General features: G+C 42.3%; 1 protein-coding gene across 1 annotated transcript; it reads right to left on the bottom strand.

Moving 5' to 3' along the window:
* Positions 1–257: 257 nt before the first annotated feature.
* On the bottom strand, positions 258–5,061 carry snapc2 (small nuclear RNA activating complex, polypeptide 2). The gene is given in 6 exon segments (XM_065021812.1): positions 258–1,102; positions 1,506–1,594; positions 2,044–2,646; positions 2,649–2,811; positions 3,771–3,944; positions 4,322–5,061. Coding segments are annotated over 6 exon segments (1,863 nt in total). The 5' UTR covers positions 4,553–5,061; the 3' UTR covers positions 258–499.
* Between the last annotated feature and the right edge of the window lie 21,835 nt (positions 5,062–26,896).

Below are 26,896 nucleotides of genomic sequence, written 5' to 3' on the forward strand. Positions count from 1 at the left end.
ATCGACCACCGGGAAAAAAACAGACTGGAACAAGAGCTGTATTGGAAGGTCTCCTCTTTGGGAGCGAAGACTGAATGAAACAGCAAAAACTATTTTACCAATGATATGATGAAACTTATGCCAGTTTGACAATTAGCAGTACTCATTTTTAACGTTGGTACTAAAGCTAATGAATAATGTTGTAATATCACATGTATATAATAACATGGCCTAACGTGTCTGTATACAGAGAACAGATATTGAACACTCAAAACATCTTTGAAATGTGTAATAAAAAAGATTTATTTCCTGACTCATTTTTGTAAACTGCATAATATCAAAGCAACCAAAAATGACAAACCACAATCAAATGAACCATGAATGAAGGTTAAAGTGAGACATTTCTAATTAAAGAACATAAGTACTGCTGTACTAATCTAAGGCTTAGAACATTCTATGAAATCCTCAAGTTGTCAGCCATTTCGTTTTTTCCGTCTCAAAATATAAAACAAAATGGAGGCTACTGTAACACAGCCTCGTCCAGCGACTGGATCTGTTTCCGTGCCAACAGTTTCAAAGGCACCATGAAGGGGTTAATGGGACAGAGTCCCGCCTTCTCCCAGTCAGATTTTCTTTGCGTAGCCGTCCCTGACTTTGCTGACGTGTCATTGGTCGAGGGCGTTTGTCCCTGGGCTTGTCCATTGTCCTGTGAAGGCGCGACAGTCTCAGTTCCCGCTCTTTCCTCTGTACTCCCCTGCAACGGCACAGCCCCATCCTTAGCAACGGAATTGGAACACCCGGCGACCAGGTTGGCAGGCACCACCGTTGCAGCCACACCCTGATTGGTTGAGGTGCATTCCATCCCATCACTTCCCAGACCATCTGGGATTCCACTAATAGCCACACCTCTTCCTCCTTCTACCTGACTTCCCTGTTGTACTTGAAGTGGGGCCCCCACCTTGTCACCAGCATCTAGACTTGGGGGCGTTGTCACAGCAACAAGTATTGCATCTGTTGCTCCATCTTGTCTTCTTTGATCTCCCACTGCTGAGGACCAGGGCCTCCCAGTACCGGTGCCCTCCTGGGTCACTTTGGGAACTGGGGCTGAGAACCGTTCATGGACCTAGGGGTAAGAAGAAAACAGAGTAATGTTGTCAAATATATCTCAAAAGGGAGAGATGGTGGAAAGAATATATTAAAAAGAGAAAACGTAAGATGGTGGAGAGGTCTGACTAGCAAAAGGGCAAACTCCCTCAAACAGAAATGAGTGAGGTGGAGATCTATGACACATCCGCAATTCTAGGCCTGGGCCCGTACTCACAAAGGGTCTCAAAGTTGGAGTGCTGATCTAGGATCAGGTCCCAATTCTTATTCCTTGCTAAATTAAAAAGCTAAACTGATCATAGAGCTGCACTAATACTTTGTGGATAAAGTCCCAGGTCTTATTCATTATGAATTAAAAAGCTAAACTGATCCTAGATCAGCTGGGCAATCTGATTTTAGATCTGTAGTTGAGTGTACTGTACCTGGAGCAGGTGGTGCTGCAGTCTGGCACAGTCCAGGAGGGGGAGCTCTTCAGGCAGAGACATCAGCAGGTCCAGTATTATAGCACTTTCTGGGGAAAAAAGAAGTCAAAGAAGAACAGGAACAAGAAGAAGATTATGATGAGGAAATGGGACAGACTGGCCAATCTTTTTGCAACATATGAATGTGACAGAGCATGTTGACCACATTGGAAATAGCCTAGTGCTCTAATGTGTTATCCTCTTGACCCAAATGCATCTTTACAAGCAATTGGTTGTATAACAAGCAGGGTTGGGGTCAATTCCATTTCAATCCCGGTATATTCCAGAACTACACAGAAATTCCAATTATCTTCAATGCTTTTCAAATGGGAATATGAACAATTAAAATTTGGTTAACTTTCTGAATTGACTGGAATTTAAAATGGAATTGACCCCAACCCTGGTAAGACATGTAGAAAGAAAGAAACCAGATTATCAACTGTCATAAGGTAAAAAGTGTATAACTTACACCCCACCCCAACAATAGCTATCATCTCACCCATAGGAGTCAGTTTGAAGCATTCACTCTGCACATGGACCGTACTTAAGAAACGATAGATCTTCTCAAAGTCCACAATGCTCCCCAGGCCTGTGTATCTAGGTGTGTTCTCATCCGCATGTTTACTTTTCCTTGGCCCAGCCCCGGGATGCTGAGGCTGCGGCCTAATAGAGGAGCCTGCAGCAGAGGGCTGTTGTTGTTTTGACACATCGGCAGGGGCAGGAGAGGACATCACTGCCAGCTGAGTGGAAGGGACGTTGGGCATGGTCTGCCCATGCGCGCCACCTTGTGCCACCGACTGGGACTGCAGTGTTGTAGTAGGACCAGACGATGAGGCAGAAAGGGACTGTACAGGCATTGGTACTGTAAGCAGAGTGGAAATGGCAGACCCTTCTTGAATCTGACTGAGGATGCTGGAGTTAGAGCAACCAGGCTGGGGTAGGGCTCCAACCGTAGAGGCTGGTGTAGTGGTCCTGCCTCTCTGTTTGGACGCGCCAGAAGCGGGGTTCATTGTGGACGGCTGGGTGGCAGGAACACCAGAGACTGGTACAGAGACTGCAGGTGGTGGTTGGGGTGTAGAAGCAATGTTAAACACTATAGGGCTGTTAGATACCCCTGAGGGGGCTGGTTTTTTTGGGAGATAGGGGTGGGTATGGGTCTAGGTGGGATGGTCTTGAAGTTGGAGCGTTGTTGCTTAGGGAGGTAGTCTTCTCGAGGCGGGTCTGAGTTGGTCAGGCTGCCGGGCTCTGTGGCTGAGATGACTAGCATCTGGAGAGAAGATTGAGGGAGAAGGGAAGAGAGCGAAAGAGGGGAGATGAGAGAGGGAGAGTTTGTATCTTTCAATCTTGAATATGTCTAGACTATCATCTAAATATTTAAGCCTAGTCAAATCAAATGTTATTGGTCGCATACACATATGTAGCAGATGTTATTGTGGGTGTAGCGAAATGCTTGTGTTCCTAGCTCCAACAGTGCAGTAGTATCTAACAATTCAAAAATATACACGTATTTAAAAGTAAAATAATGGAATTAAGAAATATATAAATATTAGGACGAGCAATGTCAGAGTGGCATTAACAGTAGAATCGAATACAGTATATATTGCCAGCAGCATACCACCCTGCATACCACTGCTGGCTTGCTTCTGAAGCTAAGCAGGGTTGGCCCTGGTCAGTTCCTGGATGGGAGACCAGATGCTGCTGGAAGTGGTGTTGGAGGGCCAGTATGAGGCACTCTTTCCCCTGGTCAAAAAAAAAAATATCCCACTGCCCTGTGTAGGGTGCCGTCTTTCGGAGGTGGAGGAGTCAGGTGTCGTGACTCTGAGGTCATTAAAGATCCCATGGCACTTATCGTAAGAGTAGGGGTGTTAACCCCGGTGTCCTGGCTAAATTCCCAATCAAACCATCACGGTCACCTAATAATCCCCAGTTTACAATTGGCTCATTCATCCCTATAACTATTCCCCAGGTCGTTGCTGCAAATGAGAACTTGTTCTCAGTCAACTTACCTGGTAAAATAATAAATCAAATAAAAAATACATATGAAATGAGTAAAGCACTATGCAAACATTATTAAAGTGGCCAGTGATTCCATGTATATAGGGTAGCCGGCTTGTGATGTTTTAATCCATATGTTTGCACTGTTTTCTAACATAATTGCCCCTTTTGAGATACTTTCACCTTCCCTTGAAAGACGTGGTATTGTGTAATATATATAAATGAACAGACCTGCGCGAAGGCTGAGGTAATGGGTTCCTCCAGAGCTCCAGCCATATCATGGGCCAGTTCAGCCCACAGCTGGATGGGCTTCAGGGCTGCCTTCTGCTCAGACCTCTGCTTCTTCACCTGGCCCACCACCGCTCTCAGCACACGCATCATCAGAGACTCCAACTGGGACTGGATCTGGGAGGGAGAGTGGATGGAAGAGAAACACTAATTGGTGTGTTGTGTATGAACATACGATACAGAACTGGACACACACACACACACACACAGTCATGCGCAGCTAACCTTGTGGGGACATACAATTCAGTCCCATTCAACATCCTATTTTCCCTAACCCAAAAACCTAACCTTAACCCCCCTAGAAATAGAATTTAACCTTATGGGAACCAACATAATGTCCCCAGTTGTCAAATGTTTGTTTACTATTCTTGTAGAGAGCGAGACACAGAGAGAGAGAGAGACAGAAAGAGACAGAGAGATAGAGAAATACATCTCTCACATGCACAATGAATGATCGTGACCTCAATTTGAAATACACTTTCTAGCTAACTTACTTCTTCTCTGGACTGCTTGGGAAGTTTTTCGTGCAGGGCCTCTAGGTCTATTGCCCCGTGAATCCCGCCAGTCATCTTGTTCTGCTTGTTGAGGCACCGCAGCAGGACCTGTTGCTCCGTCCGACTCCATCCCGTGCACGCGAACTTTGGTTTTCGCTTCGAGACAGTCTTTTCGGTCTTCTTGTTCACATAGCGCGTCGGTTGTATTCGAGAACGAGAGGGCGGCTTCATTGTGTTAGCTAGGTAGCAACGTTTAGTTGGATGGAAGACAAACAATTAGACAGGAGCTATCGTAGCTAGCACTGGTCCACGCGCATGCGTCGGATTTCCAATTAGCGTTACGCGCTGACGTATTCGCGTGGACCAGAGCTAGTCTGGCGGTATACAAAGTGCTCAAGTCGTCTTCCTATTTTGAAGTAATGGCACCCTGTACAGACAGAGACAACTTATCCAGCAACACATTTGCTTTGATGAAAGGATATAGTAAAATGGAACGCGACAAAAGAGTGCAGAGGCAACTCGTTGTCGTCGCGCGAAAGACCAGCGTTAACTTGCTTAACTACAAAGCTATCCTTGTCCCAGTCCCTAAATTATAGTTTATCGACGTAATAAAGTGCAAGTAGATACCTGTAAATGTTGAGTTTTATCCGGAAAGAGTGAATCCTGTTCTGTTTCTATACCTAACCTTGACAACACGTTTACTGCTCAAGAATCAATACACTACGGATTGCCGCAGGTTAAAAAAAGTACGAACAATGTACCACTCGAGAAACGCGTTCTGGAAATACAAACTACATTTTGTAATGATGTGAGTGATTTTTGCACATTAAAGGAAATATATCATAGATTATAGTCGTATATGAAATATAATTCTTTATGAAAATTTAAACAAAGAAAAAAACATTGGCAGCGGTGGGATTCGAAGAGACTGGAGCCTTAATCCAGCGCTTTAGACCGCTCGGCCACGCTACCGTTGCGCACAGCATGAACTCTATAAGTTTATGTTTCATTTCTTTAAATTCATCTGACTCGCTAATGAAGACCAGCAGACATATCCCACCATTTACACGACATAACCAAATGTATGTGGACACCTTTGCTGATATAACAACCTCCACTCTTCTGGGACGCTTTCCATTAGATGTTGGAACATTACTGCAGGGACTTGATTCCATTCAGTCACAAGAGCGTTAGTGAGGTCGGGCACTGATGTTGGACGATTAGGCCTGGCAGCCAGTCGACGTTCCAATTCATCCCAAAGGTGTTCGATGGGGTTGAGGTCAGGGTTCTATGCAGGCCAGTCAAGTTCTTCCACACCAATCTCCACAAACCATTTCTGTATGTTTCCTACTTTGTGCACCAGGCAGTAGCTGTGTGTGGGTAAAATCACTGGGGAAGCAAAGCCACCCATATTACTTGCTATGTGTTGTAATAGTTCAATAATTTATTCAAATGCCTTGCGAATGTGATATTGGCCTAGAGACCGAGACAATAAAAAGACACAGTGGCAGAATAAATTCACTGCGCCTTTATTTATTATTATTATTATTATTTTTTTTTTTCTTAATTCTTCTTGGGCCTCTATAACTATATCTTTTTATTTTTTTTTGTGTGTGATTTGGATTAATCCCCTCTACCACACGGAACCCCACTAATCTACTGACGTATTCATTGATCTGGCCAAGGCTTTCGACTCTGTCAATCACCACATCCTCATCCGCAGACTCGACAGCCCTGGTTTCTCAAATGATTGCCTCGCCTGGTTCACCAACGACTTCTCTGATAGAGTTCAGTGTGTCAAATCGGAGGGTCTGCTGTCCGGACCTCTGGCAGTCTCTATGGGGGTGCCACAGGGTTCAATTCTTGGACCGACTCTCTTCTCTGTATACATCAATGAGGTCGCTCTTGCTGCTGGTGAGTCTCTGATCCACCTCTACGCAGACGACACCATTCTGTATACTTCTGGCCCTTCTTTGGACACTGTGTTAACAACCCTCCAGGCAAGCTTCAATGCCATACAACTCTCCTTCCGTGGCCTCCAATTGCTCTTAAATACAAGTAAAACTAAATGCATGCTCTTCAACCGATCGCTACCTGCACCTGCCCGCCTGTCCAACATCACTACTCTGGACGGCTCAGACTTAGAATACGTGGACAACTACAAATACTTAGGTGTCTGGTTAGACTGTAAACTCTCCTTCCAGACCCATATCAAACATCTCCAATCCAAAGTTAAATCTAGAATTGGCTTCCTATTTCGCAACAAAGCATCCTTCACTCATGCTGCCAAACATACCCTTGTAAAACTGACCATCATACCAATCCTCGACTTTGGCGATGTCATTTACAAAATAGCCTCCAATACCCTACTCAACAAATTGGATGCAGTCTATCACAGTGCAATCCGTTTTGTCACCAAAGCCCCATATACTACCCACCATTGCGACGTGTACGCTCTCGTTGGCTGGCCCTCGCTTCATACTCGTCGCCAAACCCACTGGCTCCATGTCATCTACAAGACCCTGCTAGGTAAAGTCCCCCCTTATCTCAGCTCGCTGGTCACCATAGCATCTCCCACCTGTAGCACACGCTCCAGCAGGTATATCTCTCTAGTCACCCCGAAAACCAATTCTTTCTTTGGCCGCCTCTCCTTCCAGTTCTCTGCTGCCAATGACTGGAACGAACTACAAAAATCTCTGAAACTGGAAACACTTATCTCCCTCACTAGCTTTAAGCACCAACTGTCAGAGCAGCTCACAGATTACTGCACCTGTACATAGCCCACCTATAATTTAGCCCAAACAACTACCTCTTTCCCTACGGTATTTAATTAATTAATTAATTTTGCTCCTTTGCACCCCATTACTTTTATTTCTACTTTGCACATTCTTCTATTGCAAATCTACCATTCCAGTGTTTTACTTGCTATATTGTATTTACTTTGCCACCATGGCCTTTTTTTGCCTTTACCTCCCTTATCTCACCTCATTTGCTCACATCGTATATAGACTTGTTTATATACTGTATTATTGACTGTATGTTTGTCTAACTCTGTGTCGTTGTATGTGTCGAACTGCTTTGCTTTATCTTGGCCAGGTCGAAATTGTAAATGAGAACTTGTTCTCAACTTGCCTACCTGGTTAAATAAAGGTGAAATAAAAATAAAAAAATTAAATAAATAAAAATTTGATCACAAAAAGTCCACAAAGCATATTGCATGTGGGTGATTTGAGCAAATATGGGGCTTTATGTGTCTCAGGGTTAGATCTTTAATACAACATTTTCATTTAGATTTGTTTATTTCACATTAAGTAGAGACTAAAATAACCTTACATTTTTCAGCTTTCAAAATGTTTTTTAACATTTTATTTTCTAAACTATTTCATGTCTGTATTTCACTGTTTTGCACTATTTTTGTCCTGTCTCACACCCAGACACTTTACATTCTGTATGTACTACACTTATAAAAGTCTTGATAATTATAACATTTTTAATGCACTTGTTGTATTTAGGATCGGACCCTTTTTTTCAATTTTCGCCTAAAATGACATACCCAAATCTAACTGCCTGTCACGCCCTGGCCATAGTTATCTTTGTTTTCTTTATTATTTTGGTTAGGCCAGAGTGTGACATGGGTGATTTATGTGTTTTGTCTTGTCTAGGGATTTTTGTAGATTTATGGGGTTGTGTTCTTTTAGGTGTCTAGGAAAGTCTATCGTTGCCTGGATTGGTTCTCAATCAGAGGCAGGTGTTTATCGTTGTCTCTGATTGGGAGCCATATTTAGGCAGCCATATTCTTTGGGAATTTTGTGGGTGATTGTTTCCTGTCTTTGTGTTTTATGCACCAGTTAGGACTGTTACGGTTTTCACGTTTATTGTTTTGTAGTTTGTTCATGTTTGAGTTTTCTTATTAAAAAAACATGAACTATAACCACGCTGCGTTTTGGTCCGCCTCTCCTTCCCAGGAAGAAAGCCGTGACACTGCCTGTAGTTCAGGACCTGAAGAAAGGATATGCATATTCTTGATACCAGTTGAAAGGAAACACTTTGAAGTTTGTAGAAATGTGAAATTAATGTAGGAGAATATAACACATTAGATCTGGTAAAAGACAATACAAAAAAACAAACATTTTTTCAATATTTAAAAAAAATCATCTTTGAAATGCAAGAGAAATGCCATAATATAATATTGGAGTTTAGGTGCAATTTAGATTTTGGCACTAGATGGTGTGCAAAGTTTCAGATTGATCCAATGACGCGTTGCAATACTGCACAATATTTTGTATCAAGTCTGCCCAAATGTGCAGAATTGGTACGTAACTATAGAGAGAACAAACAAAAATATAGAGAGAACAAACAAAAATGATATGGTAATGCAAAATTTTAGTTTACACACTCCCAGGAATGTCATAAATAATAAAGGTAAAATTAAAATACATGATGGATCATTAGCTCATTCACTAACCTTCACACATCTAGATGGCCGGGGGCGTGGTGGGTGTGGAGCTAGAGACAGCAGGGGTTCAAACTGTAGAACTCAGTTCCTACATTTTAATATAAAAAAATATTTTATCAAACAAATCTATGCTACATTTTATCTCTGGGTCCCTCAGGATGACAAATCAGAGCAAGATTATTGAATGTAAGTACATTATTTACCTTTAGAGGTGAATGTATCAAACCAGTTGCCGTGATAAAAGTGTTTTGTTGCTGTGCACACTCCTCAAACAATAGCATGGTATTTTTCCACTGTAATTGTTACTGTAAATTGGACAGTGCAGTTAGACTAACAGGAATTTAAGCTTTCTGCCAATATAAGACATGTCTATGTCCTGGAAAGTTTGCTGTTCCTTCTAATGTCATTCTAATCACATTAGCGCACGTTAGCAACAAACATTCCGGTATAGGGACACCCCGTAGCGATTAAAAAGAGAGTCAAATAAATGGAAACTACGTATATATTAGATATGCACAAGCCATTTTATACTTTTTTTTTACACAAAATACAGTCATCTCTAAGTATTGTGTCATCACCACGAAGAGCAAATTACATGATAATAACCTTCTTTCAACATTTTGTGTACTTGGTTAGTATGGATATGAATAGTAACATGGATGTCATGGAGGTGAATTCCAATTTAGATGCCAGGAAATGATAGAAAATAAAGGTAAATATGACTTTATACATCATTACCAAATAGGCTATAATTTTATCAAATTATGTTAGATTTTTGAAATAATGTTTTAATTATGTGTATTTAGGATACATTGTATGCTAGCTGTTCAACAGGAGTTAGCATTCTAGAATCCCTGCTATTTACAGTATGACCAAATACTGTAAAGATGTCATTCCCACCACACGTCATTACCACCATATAACTGTGATGGTAAGGACAGAATGTGGTGGTAATGAGTGGTGATAATGGTGGTAATGAGTTCATACATTTTACTTACCTTAAGACCTGAAAAGACAAACAAATTACATATATGATTATGGTTAAGTTGAAATTGGACACCTATTTGCAAAATAAGACCATTACATGTTGTATTAGGATAGGACGATTGAGTGCTTTTGATGTCTATTTATGTGACCTACTATGGTTATTACTGAATTTAATTATTTATAAAAAATGTTTCTGTAAGATGCCCTCTAAATCAACCAAGGAGAGGACAAGGACATACGCTATATATACATAAGTATGTGTTCACGCCTTCAAATAAGTGGATCAAATTAGTGGATTCGGCTTTTTCAGCCACACCTGTTGCTGAAAGGTGTATACAATTGAGCACACAGCCATGCAATCTCCATAGACAAACATTGGCAGTAGAATAGTCCATACTGAAGAGCTCAGTGACTTTCAACGTGGAACCGTCATAACTGTAGGATGCCACCGTTCCTTCAAGTCAGTTTGTCAAATTTCTGCCCTGCTAGAGCTGCCCTGTTCAACTGTAAGTGCTGTTATTGTGAAGTGGAAATGTCTAGGAGCAACAACGGCTCATTCGCAAAGTGGTAGGCCACACAAGCTCACAGGACGAAACCACCAAGTGCTGAAGCGCGTAGCGCGTAAAAATCATCTCTCCTACATTGTAACACTGACTACAGAGTTCCAAACTGCCTCTAGAAGCAACGTCAGCAAAATAACTGTTCGCCGGGAGCTTCATGAAATAGGTTTCCATAGACAAGCAACCGCACACAAGCATAAGATCACCATGCACAATCACACTTCACCATCTGGCAGTCCGATGGACAGATCTGGGTTTGGAGGATGCCAGGAGAACGCTACCTGCCCCAATGCAGAGTGCCAACGGTAAAGTTTGGTGGAGGAGGAATAATGGTCTGAGGCTGTTTTTCATGCTTTGGGCTAGGCCACTTAGTTGCAGTGAAGGGAAATCTTAACGCTACAGCATGCAATGACATTCTAGATGATTCTGTGCTTCCAACATTGTGGCAACAGTTTGGGGAAGGCCCTTTCCTGTTTCATCATGACAATGCCCCTGTGCACAAAGCGAGGTGCATACAGAAATGGCTTGTCGAGATCGGTGTGGAAGAAATTGTCTGGCCTGCACAGAGCCCTGACCTCAACCCCATCGAACACCTTTGAATTGGAACTAATAGTCTGTTCTATATCTTCAATAAAATGAAACACGTACAACTGTGACATTAAAATGTTAAACGTTATTTTTTGTCAGTTGTTTAATATGAAATGTCATATCCACCACACTCTGTCATTACCACAATGCTAAGTCATTACCATCACACCAAATATTTTAGAGGCAAAGGTGTATTAAATTACAATTGATATTGATGATTTTTCCCATATGTGAACCTTATACTGTATGCTTGTTCTTAAGATAATTTCTAAAGTAATGTAAAATGTTAAGATATTGATGTGGTAAATACATGTTTCTGGGTATCATCAAGGCATATATGGACCTTTAGACATGACAATAATGAATACATATAATTAAGAATAAATCAAATTCACGTGAAATGTTATATGAAATACCGTAGGCACAATTTCTGTCATTTTCTTTTCAACTAAAATATCCAATTTTATGACACGGTGGTTATGACATTTCCCCTGGGGTATTTGGCCAAACCGATAAAAATCTTAAATAGTATGGTCTCAGCCACTATTAGGTCTTTTTTCCAGACAAGAGTGAAGAAAATATTCAGATAGATAAAAAGCAGTTTCAAGAGGTTTCATTTTCCAAACCATTTTACATCCAAAAGTGCCTGTATTTGCAAAATCAACCATGTACAGTAACAGAAAGTTACATGGCCTACAGGATGGTCAAGCAAGTTCATGTTTCCCAACATTTTCGGACCACTAAACAACTATTGATTTAGAACCAAAGAGAGTTACCGCAAGTCGCAAAGAAAACAGGAGCTGCCTCCACGATTCCAGCACCATTTCAACTTCCACATCATCAAATCTTAACAAAGGGCTGCAGTTAGTTTCAGAATGGGTGGCAAGGAATATGTTCATTCTAAATATTTCAAAAACGAAAAGCATTGTATTTGGGACAAATCATTCACTAAATCCTAAACATCGACTAAATATTGTAATGAATAGACCCTAATGTGGAAATTGAGCAAGTTGAGGTGACTAAACAGCTTGGAATAACCCTGGATTGTAAACTGTCATGGTCAAAACATATTGAGACAACAGTAGCTAAGATAGGGAGAAATCTGTCCATAATAAAGCTCTGCCCTGCTTTTTGAACAACACTATCAACAAGGCAGGTACTACAGGCCCTAGTTTTGTCGCACCTGGACTACTGTTCAGTCGTGTGGTCAGGTGCCTCCAAAGAGGGACTTAGGAAAATTGCAATTGGCTCAGAACAGGGCAGCACAGCTGGCCCTCGGATGTACACAGAGAGCTAACATGAATAATATGTATGTCAATCTCTTCTGGCTCAAAGTGGAGGACAGATGAACTTCATCACTACTTGTATTTGTGAGAGGTATTGACATGTCGAATGCACCGAGCTGTCTGTTTGAACTACTGGCACACAGCTCGGACACACATGCATACCCCACATGACATGCCACCGGAGGTCTCTTCACAGTCCCCAAGTCCAGAACAGACTATGGGAGGCACACAGTACGACATAGATCCATGACTACTTGGAACTCTATTCCACATCAAATAACTCATGTAGGCAGTAAAAATTAATTTAAATACCAAAAATACAACTTATGGAACAGCAGGGGCTTTGAAGTGACACACACACAAGCACTGACACATGCATACACACACACGCTATACACACACACATGGATGTTGTGTTGTAGATATGTGGTAGTGGAGTAGGGGCCCCAGGGCACACACTTGGCCTATTGTGAAATCTGTTGTAAATGTGCTTTGAAATGTGTTGTGAATGTGTTGTAATGTTTTTAAATTGTATAACAGCCTTAATTTTGCTGGAGGAGTAGCTGCTGCCTTGGCACCTCTGCTTAGTCTAATACAGTGACAACTAAAAGATACCAAAAACTATTTAGTCCAATCAACGTAAGTTAAATATGTTGTGGCTGTCCATGGTTCTGATTTCTGTGTGTGCCTGTCAGTGTGTGTGTGCGCGCTCATGCAAGTAGAAAAACATGTTGACTCACCCTACTTGTAGAGAAACGCCAATGCCATCCTCCTCTCTTTCATGTTGACGAAACTGTCATACAGTACACACTTTTATTTTTTGTTGTATCTATCTGGCTAAAATGCTTGCTCACTAGCCAAATTTCCATTCATGGGCAAAGTTAGCTAGTTTAACATTAGCCTTCTGCATCTAGCTACATATGGAACTTCCTTCCTCTCGGGCCAGGGGCACAACAATGTATGAATTAATGGTTGGATCAGAATTGCCGTTCTAACCATTGCTCAGTACGGAGAATTACGTACAACCACAAGTCCAAATCTCTATCTCCATCCATGGCTAATTTAGGAAAGGGCCCATTTTAGCTAGCTAGCTAGCCACCGGAGGACAACAATACAACCAGATGCAACAATTGAAGTTTTTCTGTCAGTGATGAATGCTCCGAAAGGGATTTGATAGGAGTGATGTCAGAATCAAAGCTGGCTTCACCTGAGACTTCATTTGGTGCACCAGGACCATTCACAGTTGAGCTCGCTCAGTTCAGCTCAATGCTGATTGGCTAACTGTTATATTATTTTTTATCAAGGGAGGCCAAAAACTTGCTGGCTTCCCTTGCTTACAATGTTATGTGCGGCAACAATGTCATACTCGTTTGGACCAGACAGCCACGGATAGAGGGCCTACGATGAGAGAGACAGAGGGGCGCTGTTTTGCTCGCTCAGATGCTTTCTCCTCTGAGATACATTCAGCCTCTTGTGAATTGAAGGAAAATTATGAAACACAGAGAGACAAAATATAAATAGTTTTATGTTTTTTGGGGGCGGAAGCCTGGCTTCCCTTGGCAGCCATGAATACACGCCACTGGCACGGGGGCATTGTCATGCTGAAACAGGAAAGGGCCTTCCCAAACTGTTGCCACAAAATTGGAAGCACAGAATCCAGCACAGAATCAACACCACTCCAGCCGACGTTTGGCATTGCACATGGTAATCTTAGGCTTGTGTGCGGCTGTTCAGCCTTCATGAAGTTCCCAACAAACAGTTATTGTGCTGATGTTGCTTCTAGAGAGGTCAGATTATTTTTTACGTGCTACACTCTTCAGCACTCAGCAGTTCCATTCTGTGAGCTCGTGTGGCCTACCAGTTCATGGCTGAGCTGTTGTTGCTCTTAGACATTTCCACTTCACAATAACTGCACTTACAGTTAACCGGGTCAGCTCTAGCAGGGCAGAAATTTGATGAACTGACTTGTTGGATAAGTGATATCCTATGACGGTGCCACGTTAAAAGTCACTGAGGTCTTCAGTAAGGCCATTCTACAGCCAATGTTTGTCTATGGAGATCGCATGGCTGTGTGCACAATTTATACACCTGTCAGGAACAGGTGTGGCTGCAATAGCAGAATCCACTGATTTGAAGTTGTGTCCACATACTTTTGTATACATAGTGTATCTCCCTATTGTAGCCTAGTGGTTAGTGCATTGGGCCAGTAACCAAAAGGTTGCTGGATTGAATCCCCGAGCTGACAAGGTAAAGATCTTTTGTTTTGCCCCTGAGCAAGGCAAAGCACCCACTGTTCCCCGGGTCACAACTTGATGATGTCCAAGTGTATTTTATTCAAGTTATCTCTTATTGCCCAAACAAAAACGATGTCAACTAACAACACAACAACTCCGGATTAGGAAAACAAGATCGTTTTATCTGCAGCATAAACAGATAATATGATACTGATGTAGTAGTTGTGATTAAATATTTGTGACACAATCAGTTTTGTATTACAATTAGGATAAACATAATGCTTTCTCTGCAGCCTGAGCCTACGATAGTGCACAATGATGCAGCCTAGTTGTGATTTGTGTCATTTTCACTCAGTCGGTACTGTCTCAACTTCTCTCTATCTGCACAGCTACAACAGATAGTGGTGAATTGCTGCTGTAATGGAGAGATAAGGGCGTTTTAATCCTGAAGCCTATCCTAGCCGGAAGTCTTACAGACTGCCTGTTATGATAAGCACAGTTATATTTAAATAGCTAACCCTTTCTTCTTTTCCTCCTCACTACAACCTCTACCCCCCCCCCCTCTCTCTTCTCCATAACACCACCCCCTGCCCCGCATCTATATTTAGCCCACACAGCCTCCCTACTGTGTATCCAAAATAACTTCAATGACACACATTAGGGCACTGAAGCCTCTCCTTTCAGGACAGAGAGTCCTGTCGAGAATGTAAAAGCAAATATGTTACAGACATGGTAAGAAACACATTGATAAAGAGATTACCTTTGTAAATAACATACGTTACGTGTGAACGACTAGGTCGTATGGAATGACAAATAGAAGAATATATTGTCAAGAAGTAATGGGATGTAATGGCGAGAATGATAGAGGGGAGAGATGAAAAGAGAGAAAGAGAGAGGGGGGGGGATTGAGAGGTTCACAGTTTTAATTTGGACAGGATTCTTTTTTGCAGTGCCTTGCTCCTCGTGTTTAAGCTTGACCTCAACAGGGTCAGGGGTGACAGCTGAAGAAGAAGAAACAGAATATCTCAGGGAAGATAAATATGTCACAACATCATATCCGGCTGTGTCCCAACTGGCGTCCTATTCCCTATACAGTACATTACATTTGACCAGGGGCGGTGACATGACTGAACAAGGTGTAGCCTAAACAAACGGTTAAAGGCCAGGTCCTCAAGTAGCCCAGTTTTAGAACGGCCCACGAAGGTATGATGGAAAGAAAAAAACGTAGCGATGGTATTATGGGTCCTATCGTTTGAATGATAAGGGCTATAATCAAGCTGAGACTTGGCTACGATGGCTACAGTCCCTGGCTAGGAAATGCAGTGGTGACAGTGGGAGGGTTGAGCGAGACTACAAATTCAAAGACAGCCTACTTTTCTATGCTCAAGGGAGAGAAAAACTTGGTTAAGCTGTTGTTTTACTATGAAACTCAATGCTGCTATTGTTTAAAATTCCGTAAAGCAGCTTGTGACTCTTAACTGGCTGGTGATGACTGGTTAGGTACACGGAAGCAAGAGAGTCGCCTGCGCGACTTGTATAATCGGAGGCGGAGCCTGAGCCGGAGCGGAGCCTGTCTGCCTGCCTGCCCACACTCCTTGCTTGCTCCCCCGCAGCTAACCAGCTTATGTAGGCTGGCTGTGTGTGCTGGCGTGTTCTTCCCACTGCTGAACAGATATTAATTGTGCTTATCACTGAAAAGCTCTAAATCGCTCCGAAATCTCTTGTTCAGTCCACTTAGTAGTCAGATTTTAGTCAGAGAGATAATTTTGTCTCATCTCGTTGTAGTCAACTGAAATGAAAAATCATTTTTGTTTACTTATAGTCTCATCAATTGCCACTGAAATTTAGGTGTTTGATGAATATTTTAGTCACTCATTTGGGTTAGGGTTAAGATTAGGGTTGGGATTGAAATCAGATTGTAAGAAGATACATTTTAGAAATAGGCAGGGTTTAATCATTTAATCATTCATTTTCCTGCCGTAGCAAACTGGCTCAAATTAAGATCCTACATATGTATATACAGTTCACCCAAACATTCCCCCACGTAGGTTGGTGTCATAATTTATTCATTTGGATTTATTCAATGGGAGGGAAGTTATTTTAAAGTGAGGAAATGGAATTTGCCGAATTTAAAATAAAACACAACATGGGGTGAAGAGGAATTTGATAACCTCATTGTTTCTGACATACTACATGACAAAAAGTATGTGGACACGTGCTTGTCGAACATCTCATTCCAAAATAAATATATAGTTGGCACTGATGTTGGGCGATTAGGCCTGGCAGCCAGACGGCATTCCAATTCATCCCAAAGGTGTTCAATGGGGTTGAGGTCAGGGCTCTGGTGCAGGCCAGTCAAGTTCTTCCACACTGATCCCCACAAACCATTTCTGTATGGGCCTCGCTTTGTGCACAGGGGCATTGTCATGCTGAAACAGGAAAGGGCCTTCCCCAAACTTTTGCCATAAAGTTGAAAGCACAGAATCGTCTAGAATGTAATTGTATGCTGTAAGCATTAAGATTTACCTTCACTGGAACTAAGGGGCTAGCCCGAACCTTGAAAAACAACCCCAGACCATTATTCCTCCTCCACCAAACTTTGGCACTCTGCATTGGGACAGGTAGCTTTCTCCTGGTATCTGCCAAACCCAGATGTATCTGTCGGACGGTCAGATGGTGAAGCGTGATTCATCACTCCAGAGAATGTGTTTTCACTGCTCCAAAGTTCAATGGCGGCAAGCTTTACACCACTCCAGCCAACGCATGGTGATCTTAGGCTTGTGTGGCTGCTCGGCCATGACAAACTGACTTGGAAAGGTGGCCTCATATGGCGGTGCCACACACACACACACACACACACACACACACACACACACACACACACACACACACACACACACACACACACACACACACACACACACACACACACACACACACACACACACACACACACACAGAGACGCCTTTCGTTCCAGTTCTCTGCTGCCTGTGACTGGAACGAATTGCAAAAATCGCTGAAGTTGGAGACTTTTATCTCCCTCACCAACTTCAAACATCTGCTATCTGAGCAGCTAACCGATCGCTGCAGCTGTACATAGTCTATCGGTAAATAGCCCACCCAAATTACCTACCTCATCCCCATACTGTTTATATTTATTTACTTTTCTGCTCTTTTGCACACCAGTATCTCTACCTGTACATGACCATCTGATCATTTATCACTCCAGTGTTAATCTGCAAAATTGTAATTATTCGCCTACCTCCTCATGCCTTTTGCACACAATGTATATAGACAAGTTATTGACTTGTTAATTGTTTACTCCATGTGTAACTCTGTGTTGTTATCTGTTCACACTGCTATGCGTTATTTTGCCCAGGTCACAGTTGTAAATGAGAACTTGTTCTCAACTAGCCTACCTGGTTAAATAAAGGTGAAATAAATTAAATTAAATAAAAACACACACACACACACACAGCCACAAACATGCACATATTGGTTTGATGACCTGAGGGGCACTTTGGTTACAAAGGTTCACTCTACTACTTCGGTTAGATAGGCCTAACTGCTCATCCCAAATGACCCTGACAACCTATTGGGTAGCCTGCAGATATAGGATTTCCATTTTAGACAGTTTACTACAGCAGGAAAATAATCCTGTAGCAACACAACATTTATTATTATGTGGATTATAATGAATGGACATTTTTGTAGGGGTTTATAGAGAGAGGAAACATCGAAGTGGAAATTACAAACTTCAAATACACTGCAAGTTTTATATTTCCTGCATTGCAGGAAAGTTCTCCTGCAACAGGGTGATCAAATTAAGATCCTAGTGTAGGCTATGGGTGGATAGGGTATTCATTTAATCTGTTTGATCACTTCATAGTCCAGTGGTCACCAACTCTTGCCCGGGACTAAATAAAGGTTGTAGGCTTTAGTTCCAGACAGATTGGAATAGAACACATTCGACTTGTTCTATTAATGCTGGCATGGATTAAATGCCTGAACTGCCTTGACCAGGATCGGGGTTGGTAAGTAGGCTACTGCTATATCCCACTCCACTGATAAAAGCATAAATCTGTATCTATCACATATGGTGTCATGAGAGACAAAATATGGGACAATATTCAGTTACTTATACTGTGACTGTGAACGACCAAGACTGACCCCCTTTCCCATTCCCCATTTCAATCAAAACCTCACTTTAATCTTGTCTAACTAGAACATGCTGTATTTTAGGGACAGCGGAAACGAGATGACTTCCCCAAAGCTCAGAAGATAAAAGAGATTTCTGGCCCTGTGCATCCCAAATGGCACCCTACTACCTATATACTGCACTACTTCTGACTAGAGCTCTATGAGTCCTGGTCAAATGTAGTGCACATTTGGAGCTCTACCTGGGATAACTGCTGCAGTCTGCTTTCATATCACTGTGACAGCTGTTATCCCCACTACTTCCAAGATGAGTCGCTCTTATCCGCCCTGTAACGATGGTTAATGTAATAACACCGGTTAATGTGATAACTTTTCTAAACGTATTAACCTTTAGATTTTTTATGTAATAAAGCCGGTTAATGTAATAACTTGGCAGATAACGCAATAAAATGTTGAAAGGGTAACATAATCATTTTTTCCACTTAAAGGGATAGTTCACCCAAATGACAAAATACATATTGTTTTCCTTACACTGTAAGCAGTCTATGGACAAGGTATGACAGCAATCGATGCTTTGGTTTAGTTTCCCTGGCATGGTTTCCACATGCATATTTTTTAGCGTTTGTGGCACAAATCCCATACTAGTCATGGGACCGATTTTAACATTTTACTCACATGTTCAAAACATCTATAAGTGACTCTGTTGAGCTTCACAATCTATTTTAGATACTTTCTGATGATTTGGACATGATGTGGACTTACACTCTTAGTTGTTAGTCTGTTTCTCATTCTGAGCATTTGAATACATTAACACATTTTTTTATTGGTTTTCAGTTTGCCGTAGATTACATTCAGTCTCTCTCTGTAGGAGAGCAACAGTAGCTTCCATGTTCCTCAGTTCTTCTACCTACCTGTCAGTCTGGCTTCTGCGGCTCCTAGTTCCATCAGGAGGTTACACATGTCTGGCTGGCAGCTACTGTTTGTCTTGGCTAGGGTAGGACTCTCTTGTACTTGGTTCTATCGTGACATGACTTCATTAATATCGAATAAACTAACCAACTGTTAACTGTTACTCGATTAAATTAACCACGTAACAATTAACTCATTAGGATTTGGGGCACCACGGAAGTTGTTTAACGAGTTACCATCTCCTGAATTAAACGCTAGATGATATATACATAAGATATATCGATAACAGTAATTTATTAATCATTACCTCATATCAGTCTCATTCTGAATTTTTTACATTTTTGTATTTTTATTTATCCGTTATTTTACCAGGTAAGTTGACGGAGAACACATTCTCATTTACAGCAACGACCTGGGGAATAGTTACAGGGGAGGGGGTGAATGAGCCAATTGTAAACATAGCAGACCTCTTGAATCTGCAAGATCCTGCACAAATTGATTGAATTATGTGTTTAATAACTAACTAAATACTAACAAAGAATACACGTACGCACTTACATGAGACAAAGGTCCCTAGTGAACTGACAAGATATGACGGCTTATTACGCAGAGATGGAGAAGGGGGTGGGAAAAATAGAGAGATAGGGAAAAAGGGACATTTATCATATATTTACGCTCACAGTAACCATATATCTTGCACATGAGCTGCCGCCCGTTTGTGTAAGAAACGCAATGTATTTACATGTAGATGTCTTTGTTCGTCATCTCTCTGTTGAAACCAATCAATCCTTCTATGGGGAATGGCTCGATGGGTGTAAGGTTCTGGTTGTCTACTTGAGGTCACAATGTCCTTCTTCTTAGTTGTCCTGTCTCCAATGACTGTTTCCTCGCAGCAGCTACTTAGCTGTACAAGTGACTGTCTGAAGTGAGCTTCTCGCCTCTTTTCTTCCTCGGGTAGAGAGTCAAAGTCCCAAATCACTTTACACATGCAGCTGCAGACTGGCGTTGTTTCTGGTCTGGTAGGTTTATCTTCTTCACCTCATGTAGAGATTGAGAGTTTCCAACCATTTCAACGTGTGAACCACGGTCACACGTCTTCTGGCATAAAGGAATTATTCAGGGTTCAGCTCCCGACCATTTTACACGCCAGCAGCAACCCAGCAATGTCTGCTGCATAGCAGAGTCCACTTGGGGGCTTAGAGTACTTATTTTATACACATGATTGTCAGACTTGCTCCGTTCGGCCTCACACTTATCTGTCATGGTTTGCAGGTAGAGAGGTCTTGAGTGCGGAGCGAGAGATTCAGTGATGAGATTTCCTCCGCTTGCTTAGAAATCAATATTTCCATCTTCATCACCTGATTTCTCTCATCATTCATTTGGTCAGCGACTTCAATGAGTTCCACTGATTTGTCATCCAACTTGGCCACAGTGTTCATTAACTGATCGTCTCTGGCCTGCAGCATTTGTACTAGAACATTATTGCTTTGAGGAACGTTCATCAAAACTGCATGCATGTTATCAAGTTGCGCGCTCCTGCTTGTAGATAACTCATCAGATTTATCTAGTTTGGAGAGGGCCTCGTCGTATTTAGTTTTGGCTAAATTGAGTTGTTCCTGTAGAAAATGATTTTGTTGAAGAGTTTGTGATCGTTCATCGTCATACGTTTTTCCATGACTTTTAATTGTTCCGTTTTCAAACACAGTTCCTCGGCTAGCAGAATGTTTTCCTCTTCCGCTTTTGTCATTCGTTTCCTGGTTCTCTCCAACTTTCCCTTTATATCAGCAGTTTCTTGCATGTGCTTCTGCTGTACACTGTGGTACTGGACTGATGCCAATCTCTGATGGTGACACATCAGGGCTAAACTGGAGAGAACCTATACAAGTCCTGCGCCCAATGGTTTAATTTGGAGGGCGATTGTCGCAATATCTGCTGGTTTTCCGCTCATGGCATAGTTAGGTTTGATATCGCTGCTGAGGTCAGCGATCAATCTTTTTATGAGTGAGGGTTCACTAATTAGCAGGGGAATGGGGACCACTCAATTAACAGGTGTGCCTTGTTAAAAGTACATTTGTAGAATTTCTTTCCTTCTTAATGCGTTTGAGCCAATCAGTTGTGTTGTGACAAGGTAGGGGTGGTATACAGAAGATAGCCCTATTTGGTAAAAGACCAAGTCCCTATTATGGCAAGAACAGCTCAAATAAGCAAAGAGAAACGAAAGTACATCGTTACTTTAAGACATGAAGGTCAGTCAATCATGAAAATGTCAAGAACTTTTAACATTTCTTCAAGTGTAGTCGCATAAACCATCAAGCGCTATGATGAAACTGGCTCTCATGATGACCGCCAGAGGAAAGGAAGACCCAGAGTTACCTCTGCTGCGGAGGATAAGTTCATTAGAGTTACCTGCACCTCAGATTGCATCCCAAATAAATGCTTCACAGAGGCAAGTAACAGACACATCTCAACATCAACTGTTCAGAGGAATCAGGCCTTCATGATCGAATTGCTGCAAAGAAACCTCTACTAAAGGACACCAATACGATGAAGATACTTGCTTGGGCCAAGAAACACAAACAATGGACATTAGACCAGTGGAAAGCTATCCTTTGGTCTGATGAGTCCAAATTTGAGATGTTTGGTTCCAACCGCCGTGTCTTTGTGAGACACAGAGTAGGTGAACGGATGATCCTCTGCATGAGTGGTTCCCACAGTGAAGCATTATGGAGGAGGTGTGATGGTGTGAGGGTGCTTTGCTGGTGACACTGTCAGGGATTTATTTAGAATTCAAGGCACACTTAACCAGCATGGCTACCACAGCATTGTGCAGCGATACGCCATCCCATCTGGTTTGCGCTTGGTGGGACTATCATTTGTTTTTAAACAGGACAATGACCCAACACACCTCCAGGCTGTGTAAGGACTATTTGACCAAGAAGTAGAGGGATTGAGTGCTGCATCAGATGACCTGGCGTCCACAATCACCCGACCTCAATCCAATTGAGATGGTTTGGGATGAGTTGGACTGCAGAGTGAAGGAAAAGCAGCCAACAAGTGCTCAGCATATGTGGGAACTCCTTCAAGACTGTTGGAAAAGCATTCCAGGTGAAGCTGGTTGAGAGAAGGAGGAATATGGAATGCCAGAGTGTGCAAAGCTGTCATCAAGGCAAAGAGTGGCTACTTTGAAGAATCTCAAATATAAAATATATTTTGATTTCTTTAACACTTTTTTAGTTACTACCTGATTCCATGTGTTATTTTGTTACATTATTTATTTTGTGTATGGTGTCCTAGAAACAAGGGGTGGCACAACTAACCCTTTGGCACAACTTACCCCACTTTCTTCTACTGTGAAATATATAGGTTTTTAGTTTTAGTTGAATAGTAATTTAGTTAAATAGTAATACATTTTAAATTATTTATTTGTATTGTAATATTGTAGATTAAATGTGATATGTTTTACTTACTTGTAGTAGGACCAATATATATGATTGGGACTAGGAAAAATGAAGTATTTTTCCCAACTTGGTAATAGAGGATTCCTCACTTCATTTCAAATGTTGTCTTGTTTCCTGTCAGACCAGAATATTGGGTGCTTATTTTGAGTTGTGATCCTTCGCAAAGAATATTAACGCTGCGATGTGTTCAGTTGAATTTGTAGAGGATAAAAGGATGTGTTATCATTTAAAACCTCTAGAGGGACAGTTGTAGTTTGAGTCAAAGTAATCTGAGCAGCAAGGAACGTACCAACTAACCTACAGTATGCAGACGATGTGTTTCTCTCTGTCACAGGAAGAGGGCGGTGTTTCTTTACAGGTATGTGGTTTGATTGAGAGTGATTGATGAAAATGTCAGACTTAGATGTTGCAGATTCAAGATGACATCTACATCGATTTAAAATGAATGTATACACAGAGTCTACAATACATTAAACACTTGTGCTTTCCATGACATAGACTGTATGGGTGGTCCCAGGAATCAAACCCACTACCCATATCCTTGAGCTAACAAGGACAACAACCCTGAAGCAATTATAGTTCAGCGCCTTGCTAAATGACACATGAACAGATGTTTCACCTCAGGGATTCGAATAACGACCTTTTGACTACCGGCCCAACACCCTAACCACTAGGCTACTGTCCGCGGTTACTAATTGTCGCAAAGACTGATAGCAAAAACAGTCAATTGGTTGTACATCTCTGCTGTGTGTTGGATTGTAAACTATTGTGTGAAAAGGAATCTTGTAGTAGCGGGAGGTAGATTTGTGTCGTAATGTTGTTCTTCCCTGCCAATGTGGCCAAATATACACACATATACATACCAACACAGGGATTGACATTAAAGGAGTTGCTCCATCCATTTTTGGAATGAAAACGTAAGGATGTACCTATTGATTCTTGAAAAATATAACTTAGAAAAGGCCTTGTGTACTTAGTTCAACTGTCATACCTCATCAGAACTCAAAGTATAAGCTTGTTTGACTCCAGTATTTGTAAACAAACACTATCATAGCCTCAAAACATGGTTAAAACTATAATTTTGATATCATGGATGGTCAGTCCTTGCATCCATAATAATAAAAGTAATAATAGATACACAATGAGTAACGATAACTTGGCTATATATACAAGGGGTACCAGTACAGAGTCAATGTGCAGGGGTACGAGGTCATTGAAGTAGCTATATACTGTACATACAGTATAACTAGGATTAAAGTGACAGATAGTAAACAGTAGCAGCAGCGTATGTGATTAGTCAAATAGTTTGTGCAAAAAGGATTCCTCCCAAGTGGTGCAGCAGTCTAAGGCACTGCATCGCAGTACTATCTGCGTCACTACAGATCCTGGTTTGATCCCAGGCTGTGTCGCAGCTGACCAGGAGCCCCATTGGCCCAGCTTCGTCCTAGCAAATTCTGTGACGGGCCGGGTGCAATGCACACTGACGCTGTTGCCAGGTGTATGGTGTTTCCTCCGACACATTGGTGTGGCTGGCTTCTGGGTTAAGCGAGCATTGTGGCAAGAAGCAGTGTGGCTTGGCTTTGGAGGATGCATGGCTCTTGACCTTCGCCTCTCCCCAGTCTGTACAGGAGTTGCAGCAATGGGACAAGACTGTAACTACCAATTGGATATCATGAAAAAGGGGTAAAAAAAACTCAGGGTAGCTGTTTGAACTGTTTAGTAGTCATATGGCTTGGGGGTAGAAGCTGTTCAGGGTCCTGTTGGTTCTAGACTTCGTGCATTGGTGCTGCTTGCTATGTGTTAGCAGAGAGAACAGTCTATGACCTGGGTGGCTTTTTAGGGCCTTCCTCTGACAGGGCATGGTAAAGAGTTTCTGGATGGCATGGAGTTCAGCCCCAGTGATATACTGGGCCGTACGCATTAACCTCTGTAGTGGCCTGCGTTTAGATGCTCTCGAACCGCTCCTCTACAGCCCTGACGATGTGAACGGGAGTCTGTTCGGCCCCATTCAACTCCTTTGTTTTGCTGATGTTGAGGAAGAGTTTTTTATCCTGGCACCACACTGTCAGGTCTCCCTATAGGCTGTCTCATTGTCGTTGGTGATCAGGGCTACCAAATTTGCGTCATCAGCAAACGTAATGATGGTGGTGAAGTCGTGCAGTAGTGGGGAGAACAGGGAGTACAGGATGGGACTAAGCACGCACCCCTAAAGGAGCCCCCGTGTTGAGGGTCAGAGTGGCGGATGTGTTGTTGCCTACCCTCACCACCTGGGGGCGTCCCGTCATGAAGTCCAGGATCCAGTTGCAGAGGGAGGTGTTCAGTCCCAGGGTCCTTAGCTTAGTGATGAGCTTGGAGGGCACTATGGTGTAAAACACTCAGCTGTAGTCAATGAACAGCATTCTCACGTAGGGGTTCCTTTTTTCCAAGTGGGAAAGGGCGGTGTGGAATGCAATAGAGATTGCGTAATATGTGGATCAGTTGGGGCAGTGTGCAAATTGGAGTGGGTCCTGATGCCAAAACCGAGTCCCGGAATATATTGCAGTCAGCGCTAGCGAAACAGTCCTGTAGATTAGCATCCGCTTCATCGGCCCTCTTCCATATTGAGCACGTCACTGGTACTTCCTGTTTGAGTTTTCTGTTTGTCAGCAGGAATCAGAGGGATAGAGTTATGGTCAGATTTGATAAATGGAGAGCGAGGGAGAGCTTTGTATGCATCTCTGTGTGTTGAGTAAAGGTGAGCTAGATTTTTCTCGACTCTATTTGCACCGGTGACATGCTGGTAGAAATGAGGTACGATTAGGTACGACAGATTTCAGTTTTCCAGAATTAAAATCACTGGCCACTAGGAGCGCCACCTCTAGATGAGAATTTTCTTGTTTGCTTATGAACCTATACAGCTCATTGAGTGCTGTCTTAGTGCCAGCATCAGTTTGAGGTGGTAAATAGACAGCTACGAAAAATATAAATGTAAACTCTTGGTAAATACTATGGTCTACAGCTTGTCATGAGGTATTCTAACTCGGGCAAGCAGAACCTTGAGACTTCCTTAAAGGAAAGGAACAAACACAAACGGTCCCCTAGTCAACAAGCGTACAGTCAACAGAATCTCAGACTGATTACGTGCCAATGACACGTTTGAGGCAAAACGTTTTGCTTTTACAAACCCAAACCCTTTCAGGTCGGTATTTGAACTAGTGTCGGGGTTCCTATTGTATGGACTGGTTTTGTGCAGTGGTTCCCTCCCTATTTGGCCTTACCTTCCCATGTAGATCTCCTTAGCACATAGACATTACATCACAGCTCTGTCATACTATCACACACAGTCATACCGTCACGTCTAAGAACATACTAAGTCAGAGCATGCCATGGTATGGAAGTGGAAGTGGGCATGCGACGGTGTTGGTGTTTGCCAGTATATACTCTGAGTGTACAACACATTAGGGTCACCTTCTTAATATTGAGTTGCACCCCCCTTTTCCCATCAGAACAGTCTGGATTATTCAAGGCATGAACTCCACAAGGTGTCAGAAGTATTCCACATGTGTCAGGTAGCCTAGTGGGGTGGCAGGTAGCCTAGTGGGGTGGCAGGTAGCCTAGTGGGGTGGCAGGTAGCCTGGTGGGGTGGCAGGTAGCCTAGTGGGGTGGCAGGTAGCCTAGTGGGGTGGCAGGTAGCCTAGTGGGGTGGCAGGTAGCCTAGTGGGGTGGCAGGTTGCAAGATCAAATACTTGAGCTGACAAGGTAAAAATCTGTTGTTCTGCCCCTGAACAAGGCAGTTAACCCACAGTTCCTAGGTTGTCATTGAAAATAAGAATTTGTTCTTAACTGACTTGCCTAGTTAAATAAAGGTTAAAAAAACTAAATCTACACTGATTGAAGTGGATTTAACAAGCGTCATCAATAAGGAATCATAGCTTTAGTCTGGATTGCTATGTCATGGA

Source organism: Oncorhynchus nerka, linkage group LG8, assembly GCF_034236695.1.
Source record: "Oncorhynchus nerka isolate Pitt River linkage group LG8, Oner_Uvic_2.0, whole genome shotgun sequence".
NCBI classification, from domain to species: Eukaryota; Metazoa; Chordata; class Actinopteri; order Salmoniformes; family Salmonidae; genus Oncorhynchus; species Oncorhynchus nerka.